Source organism: Fundulus heteroclitus, chromosome 22 (genome assembly GCF_011125445.2).
Source record: "Fundulus heteroclitus isolate FHET01 chromosome 22, MU-UCD_Fhet_4.1, whole genome shotgun sequence".
Classification (NCBI taxonomy): domain Eukaryota; kingdom Metazoa; phylum Chordata; class Actinopteri; order Cyprinodontiformes; family Fundulidae; genus Fundulus; species Fundulus heteroclitus.
This window is the reverse complement of record NC_046382.1, coordinates 22,690,595-22,698,766: the sequence shown is the minus strand read 5'-3', so window position 1 is coordinate 22,698,766 and position 8,172 is coordinate 22,690,595. Positions and strand designations below refer to the sequence as shown.

The 8,172-nt window shown below is 41.7% G+C and overlaps 1 protein-coding gene across 1 annotated transcript; it reads right to left on the bottom strand.

The window, feature by feature from the left end:
• Positions 1 to 2,916: 2,916 nt before the first annotated feature.
• LOC118557061 lies at positions 2,917 to 4,405 on the bottom strand. Its single transcript, XM_036126049.1, has 4 exons — positions 3,904 to 4,405; positions 3,586 to 3,830; positions 3,452 to 3,512; positions 2,917 to 3,162 (listed from the first exon to the last, which is right to left on the bottom strand). Exons 1-4 carry the CDS (start codon positions 4,090 to 4,092, stop codon positions 2,917 to 2,919), a joined length of 741 nt encoding a protein of 246 aa, XP_035981942.1. The 5' UTR covers positions 4,093 to 4,405.
• Positions 4,406 to 8,172: the final 3,767 nt, after the last annotated feature.

Genomic DNA, 8,172 nt, shown 5'->3' with positions numbered 1-8,172 from the left:
AGATGTTCTTTTATTTCTTTTAAAAAATTCTTACACTTGAAAATAAGTTGTTACTCATTTTATTCCATATATGTGCAGAGTTTGCTATTAAAAGAACGCTAGTGCTCAAATCACCCTTTCAACTATTGTCCTAATATCAGCTGTTTGGTCTGATATTCACTGGACAATACCTAACAGACTGAGAGTTATTTATTAAACATCAAATAACTTGAAAACATGCGTAATGGCACAACTTGTCTGGTCTATTTGCTATGGGTTTTATGCTTGCCTAATTCTATGCTGGGCCTAATGCAAGAAAAGCCTTAAAAATGCTCTTTTTCTGTTTTCATATGTAAAGTAAAAGCTTTCATAAATCCCAAGCTGTGTTTTCAAGAATTTAATACAGTGTAGGCTGGATGAATGTAAGTGGTGTAGATTTTTAATTAGAAATTATCAAATGAGGTTTAGTCTTATTAGGAAGGCTAATACGAATCTCCAAAGAAGATAATACCATTAACACAGAAAAGAGCTAACATGATGTAATAGTTTCACACTGCTAAAAAAAATCCTTCTTTGTGTGTGTGTCATTCCTTGTTTTATTGTCTGGGTCCATAAATTACTACCAAACTAATTATCTAAAAGTGCCAGAAGTGTAATACCTGAAGCTGTAAAAGGAGAAGAGACTTCTAATTCTGTTGTGGAGCCGAACCTGCATTTGGCTGTTTGAGGTGGAAAACGTATTTACTCTGCCGCAGCTACAGTCTGATTTTTTTTGCCATCTCTACCGTTGAGTAATAAAGATGAACTCACTTATACACCATGCTGTTGTCACCTGAGTTGTGTAACAATCTGGGGGCCCCACTGAGATCGCTGTGGATATTACTTTGAGGCAGATACATTTTTCAATGCCGAAAAACAGTGACAGACGTGTGAGAGAAACAAGTAAAGTGAGCTAGAGTTATCTACAGGTGACAGATGAAGTAGCTAGTACGACACCAACATGTGTTGTTGTTTTTCCAAGTGTTGACTATTGAACAACACCATGAGCAAGATGATGGAATGCCAAGAACAGCTTTTATAGCTAAACTGCTTGGACTGACTAAAATAATTTCAAAGGGTATGTGAGTGCTCTAAAATCACGGGAAAAGACTCTAAAGCAGTGGTTCTCAAATATTTTCTGTTGCCCCCCCCCCCCCTCCCCCCCTTTGAAGAATGGATAAAATTCTTCAGCGATACAACATCGTCATCACACACAAGCCTGGAAAACAGATACTAGTTACAGACTCGCATTCCAGGAAGCTGATTGAATGCAATGACAGCTCACTGACTGAAGGTATGGACTTGCAAATACACCCAGTAGTAAGCATCTCACCAGTAAGTGAGAACTATATGGCAGAGATCAGAGCTGCCTCAGCCCAAGATGTGCAACTCTCAATGTTGAGGTGGGTCATCACCTCAGGGTGGCCTGAGTCACACAAGAAATGTCCACCTGCTATTGCAGTGTACTGTAACCCCATGGACGAGATTTCAGAGACAAATGGTATCCTGCTGAAAGGAGAGAAAAATCATCATGCCCCATTCATTAAGAGGAGAAATGCTATCACACATCCACATAAGACACTTGGGGATTGAAAAATCCAAGCAGAGAGCGAGAGATGTACTGTTCTGGCCCTGGATGGGCAAGGAGATAGAGGTGCTGGTAGAATCTTGCAGCATCTGCCAGAAGGGACGCAACTCTGCCTAAAAGGAGCCGATTATCTCACATCCTATTCCGAAGCGACCTTGGCAGGTGATAGCCACAGATTTGTCCACATGGAACAGCACCGACTACATTGTTGATGTGGACTACTACAGTAGATATTTTGAAGTGGAAAAAATCACCAGCCTTACATCTCACAGAGTCATCCAAAAACTCAAGACCATGTTTCCTAGGTTTGGTATACCACAGATGCTAATCGGTTGACAATGGACCTTGTTATAGCTCAACCTGAGCCTATTAGAGTATAGGAACCCCCGGGTCGATGGACTGAAATCAGCAGCGCAGCTGTTGATGAGCAGGCACCTGCGCTCCATCATCCAGTCCACAGAGAAACAACTTCAACCTGAACTTGTCTGTCGCAGCACAGTTCACAATTGGAGAGACGTTTGTCAGGCAAGGCAAAAACTATACTATGACAAGGCTGCAAAAGCACAACCTAATTTGCCTGCAGGAGCAGCAGTCCATTTCCTACTCGGATATGGGAGCCTGTGACAGATGTGGACTCAGCAGGCACCCAGAGATCATACAAAATCCTCACAGAAGAGAGTAAGTTGCTGAGATGCAACATGCGACACCTCCTAAGGACTGAGAACAGCACCAACAAACAAACACCACATTGTGACCCCAATCATGAGAGCACCGAGTCAATGGCAAGGTACTGCGGATCAACCGGGCCCCAATGAACCCTTGCATGTACCACCACTAAATCAGGCCACATAGTGAAGCCAAAAGCTATACTATGTCATGGTTTTCACGTATTTGGCCCACATGTAGAACATACACGGGAGGCATGAGAACAGTTAAGATGTTTAATGAGACTATGAGCTGTACAGGGTGGACAGGCAGTGCTACGACGTAGGGGAAAAACCGGGAGTGCGGGGAACCGGGGAGCACGCTCAATCTGTGGGTGAGAACGAGAGGTTAGATGGTGCACTAATGGACCAGAAGGTGCAAAGACGTAAGGTCTTACCAACAAGCATAGAGAGCCGGACCGAGGGGAGTGATGAGGAAGCGCGGACTCAGTAGGTGGTTCCCTGCGACGGGACGTCAGAGTCTTAGGGAGTGATGGTGGCTGAGAGGCAGGGAGGCAGGAGGGTGAGCGGAGTCTGAACGGTGTGACAGGTGGGGACGGCGGCAGGCGGTCAGCTGGAGAAACCAGAGGAGATCCAATGGGGTAATCAGGCTAGAGACTTCACGGGACCACGGGGAGCTTCGGAGCAGTATCCAAGCTGGTGCTTGAGGGAAAACTTGGCTTGAGGCTTCACAGGTCCGAGGGAGCGCTCCGGAGCGGGATCCAGAGCGTGAGGCAACCACACTAAGTTAACACTCTGGCATCTTCCAGCCCTCCGCTTAAGTACTCCACCGCCGCGCCGTGGAACGAGGATCAGCTGTGGGGCCACGCCTCCCTGCCAAATTGCAGCCACCTGTGGAGAGGGAAAAAAAAAGGCAGAGCTGGTAGCGGCCCGACCGGCGCTGCCCACTGAGTCCTGACATACTAGACTTATATAAAAATTACAAAATTGTTTGTTGTAATGGTACAATTCAGATAAACACCTGAATCATTGTTGCAAATGTTAAGTTCAGTTTTGCTAAAGTCAAAATTTAATTAATGGTTGACATTGTCATGGTTTTAAGGCTTCTGACCCACATGCAGGGAGCACTCAGGAGAATCAGTCAGGGTTTTCTTTGTTTTATTAAGAATAATCAGAATACCCGCCAAGGACGGGGGAAAGCAGATAAACTGAGGAAGACGAGACGAGGAAACTTCAAGTATCTGAAACAAAAAAACACAGTTAGAATTCTAAAGGTGGTGGGTTTGAGGAGTGAACCCACTGATGCGCTCTTACCGGGGAACAAGGTGAGTTCGCCAGAGGGATGGCGGCTTGGCATTTCTACGGGCTCTTAAGAACACAGGCGGCTCTGAGGCAGAAAGGGCGAAGGGTGGAGGGTGGGCAGGGCCAGGCAGACGGACGCTCGGGTAGGTCTTGAGGTGGCTGCCAGCGGAGATGAGCAGGAGAGAGCCTGGCTGACTAGACGTCGGGAGTCTTGAGCGCAGAGGAGCTGCGAGGAGTGATCCAAGGCTTTCGGAAACCTGCGGCACAGGAGATAAGAGTTTAAGCGTTGGAACGAGGTTCTCGAGAGAAGAGAGGCCAATCTAAACATACCACTTTGGGATAACACTCTGGCAGTGTTGTGCTGGCAGCCAACCGTTTATATACTTCCCCCGAGCGCCGCTTAACGCAGAACACCTGCCGCTGCGCACCTCCCTGCTCGTCAAAGGCCACCTGTGAGGAGAGAGGGAGGAAAAAGGACTGCACCCAGATTGGGGCAGCCTGCAGAACCCAGACAGACATACAGAATATTATTTTGGTTAGTGATTACAGAGAGTTATGTTACCTTTGTTCACCTGATCGATGCAACTGCCTAGAAACAACTGAATCAGTTTTGAAGGTTTGAGTTAATATTTCTGTGACTATTTTCAATGGTCTTTTTGTTCTTTAAAATAAAGGAGATGTAATAGTTGGGCATTGTTAAAAGTCCGTTAAATGTGATGTAACCAAGCTGTGGCGGATACAGTTGTAAAAATAACAGGAAACAGAAAAGGTTGGTGGCACATGCACGCCAGCGTCAGACCAAATTGCCTGTCTGTGTTCATTGTGACCGAGCTGTGAATATTACACTGTTTTATAAACTATATTTCATATGCTTAAGAAAGGTAGGGCATAGTGAAATATACTTGACTAATACTGAAAAGTATAAACAGAACTCTAAGATTGTGTACATTAATTCTAAGACTTAAGCTTATACTCATACTTAAGTATACTTTGCTAATGTACAGAATAACGATGAAACCACTGGATGTTTCTAAGCTGGTTACAGTGTTCAAAATCAACTAAACTGTATTTTTTATGGTATTTACTTATGTCTGCCCACGGTATTATATCTTTAATCAATATCTATACAGTTATTCATATAACAACATACTTAATAATAGTAAGAAAGGAACTGATTAAGTTGTTACGAATGTAAGAACAATCCAACAATATTACCATTATCCCATATTCAGAAGATAAATTAATGAATCAGGGAATTATGTCGGTCAAACCTGTTTTTAAACAATATAAAAATGTTAATGAGCTTATTGTTGCTATGTTTTAGGGCGACACTGTCACTTTTTAAATAATTCAGATGCACCCAGCAATAACAAAAAGTTGATAAATATAGTAGATGAACGCTCCATGTCTAAATGAACGGCACCATATGCCGTAATATCACTTCACTCACATTAATGTGGCAAAAACAACACTTCATTCAGAGTAATTGGTTTACAGGAAATATAATAGGGGTTACAGTTATACATAATATTGCTTTAAAAATTCAACGATATATTCCTCTTTATCATCGCAGCAAGGTGCGCTGTGCAAAAGCATTTTATCAAGGTAGGATGGTATGTGCCGTCAGCAAATATCTCCATGCCCGGGAGCATCTCAAGACTGTCATCCCGTACGGTACTTCAAAGTGCTTTGAGTCACAAGACAGCCGTGATGAACTTAGAACCTGCCCTCAGCCCCTTCGCAGCTCACTGAAGAAAATACCTGCCCCTCCCTCACCACAGTGTGGCTTTAAGCAGTTAACTAGGCTTAACTTTAACGTCCCAACTTAAGACAGAGACTTTGTCCCTGCAGAGGACATACGTGTCATTTGGCAGCCAGTGTCTCGAAGAGAATCAGAATTCTTTTAATTGTTTTCTGCGATCATTGAATGTTGTTTGGTAGCCAATAAAAAAAAAAAAACAGAGCTTGCACATAATGCACCGTGCAACCTGAAATGTGCAACTTGCTTATTGTCTGGAAAGAAAACTAAACAAAATAACTAACCTCTTTAGATGCTTCAGGTTCCAGCATCATCAAGCAAACTAATGAAATAGTCAAATCTTGACCACAATTGTACACACTTGTACACAATCTTAGAGTTCTGTTTATACAAAATTTTTATATAATAGATAATGCTCTATGTGTTAATTCGAGAAAATGGAAGAAGGGGCTGATTTTAAGCCTTTCCTTGTGATTACATTTACATTTGTAATCAAAGATTCCTGGATTAATGTGTGCTTCTTTGCTGTTTTGTGTCTCTGCAGTGTTTTCTGTCAGTCGTGACAGATAGCAGTTCACACTGAGCCTGGTTCTGCTGGGGGTTCTTCTTGTTAAAGGGGAGTTTTCCTCTCCACCGTCGCTCCATGCATGCTCGGTATGAGGGACTGCTTCAAAGCCATCGACAGGGCAAATCATTGTAACACTGTGGCTACATGCTCTTTCATCTGTCTGTATGATTTGATTGAATTTGACTGTGTAAAGTGCCTTAAGATGACATGTTGTGAATAGGCACTATATACATAAAATTATTTGAATTAAATTAAAAAGATGGACCTTCATAAGGACTAACTATAAATTGTGTCTGGAGGGTACATTTACTCATATTTTCTTTACCTCAAACTCCTCAGTTGAAGTACCCGTGGTTCTTTTTCTGTTTGACTTGCACACTCCTGAGCTGTCAGATTAATCTTTGTCTCCTTAAGCAGAGTAGCATTATTAATTTAATGAAAGGTGGTATTATGGGAGATTTTAGGAGATGAATGAGGGTGTTTCTTTTGGCCATTACCCCCTCTGTTAGAGCGAAGCTGAACATGTACTTCGCAGCTCGTTTAGATGAGTCGAAGTTTGGCTAACAAGCAATACCAAAGTGATGGAAGCCTTGTTCCATGCCAAATATTATATATATATATAATATTTTAATAATAATTATATATATATATATATATATGAGTGTGGTTGCTAAAGAGTGCTACTAACACGATTCTGTGGGTGGATAACAGGGCATTTGTACGACTGATCCATCAGTAACATAAGGTGATATCTATTTATTTAGCAGTGGTTTGCATCATCTCGTGATATCTGAGGTTGGTGTCAGTGCCTATTTATTCCTCTTATTGATCCACTCTTGATCCTTTCTCTTGTACACACTTGCTTCTACACAACAAATTTCCCACAGGGGTTCAGTGCTCCCTCCTGACCCTCACAGGGATCCCAAACCTCTCCTCCATTCTACCTCTCACTTTCATTCTCAAGCTTTCTGTGTGTGTGCTGGCGTGGAGCTGAGGGAGCAGTGTACTAATATAAACTCTATTGACTGTGCCACTCACTTATTACTGCTATTATAGCTGCTGAGGCCCTCTGGACATCAGTCGATAAAGCGACCCGTCTCTGTTCACTGACGAGGGGCCTCTTTCAGCACAGGAGGTAAATTACATGCTTGATCGACCACCTTAAGATGCAGTTTACTGTAGGGTTGTGAGCGTGTGTGTGTGTGAGCATGCATGAGAGACACTTGTCTTGTGTGCTTAGAAGAATAAGGAAATGAAATAAAATGGGAGCAAGGTTTGATAATGTAACAGTAAATCAACATGTGTATCTGTGTTTATTTCAAAATACTATGGTGACTTGGAATGCAAGCAAACAACTAAAGGTTTGCTTCTGCAGACAAACAATCGGTCATGTCATGGACTCCCATGCTCTTGAAACTATTAAAGATGATAGATTAAGCAAATAAATTACATGAATGAGGGGAACCTATGCCTACGTACACGGTCTGGATAACCACCCTCCTCATGTCTATTGATTTAGCCTACAAGAGTTTATGTAAATTAACTGACATGACATTTGTTTGACTTATCTGTTACTTTTTAAAAAATTTTAAACTATGAATCAAATACAAATATATTTTTATGCCCCCGCCCCCTTTTTTTTTTTTGTAAGTTCCATGTCCCTTTAGTTCAGGAGTTTCCAAAATGCAGCCTGTGGACCATTTGCAGCTCTGCAATGATTTTATGTTAGTTTTTTTAGAGTTTTGTTTCATGCCCTGTTTCCTCATTTCCTTGTGGTTTATTTAATAGATGTCGCCTTAATTCTTTGTATTTGATTTCTAGTTTATTCTTGTGCATATTTTTATTTAGATATTCTGTTGGATTTCTTCCTGTGCTTTCTCCCTACTCAGTTTCTGCTCATTTACTCTTCACTCCCTCAGTCTTTTCAGCTCTTATTGGTCTAAGCGGTTTCTTATTCTCTCCTGACAGTCCTCACATGATTCTCAATTCCTTTCTCTTCACACTCTTCCTGTTTTTATACTGTTTGCTTTCATTGTTTCTTTGCTGGAATCTCCGCTTTCCTAATGAATTATCAGTGTATACTAGCTCAAAAAAGCAATTTTTGATACAGAGAAGAAGAGAGCTGAGTCACTTGTTTCTTGATTACACTTTTAACTGAAATGTCATTATTTTTCAAACTACTTAATCTTTAGAATGCACTTGATTGGTTTTGTTTAATAACCGTTTGTTGGTTTGCAATAAAACTTTTACCTTTCTTTTATTTACCGTATTG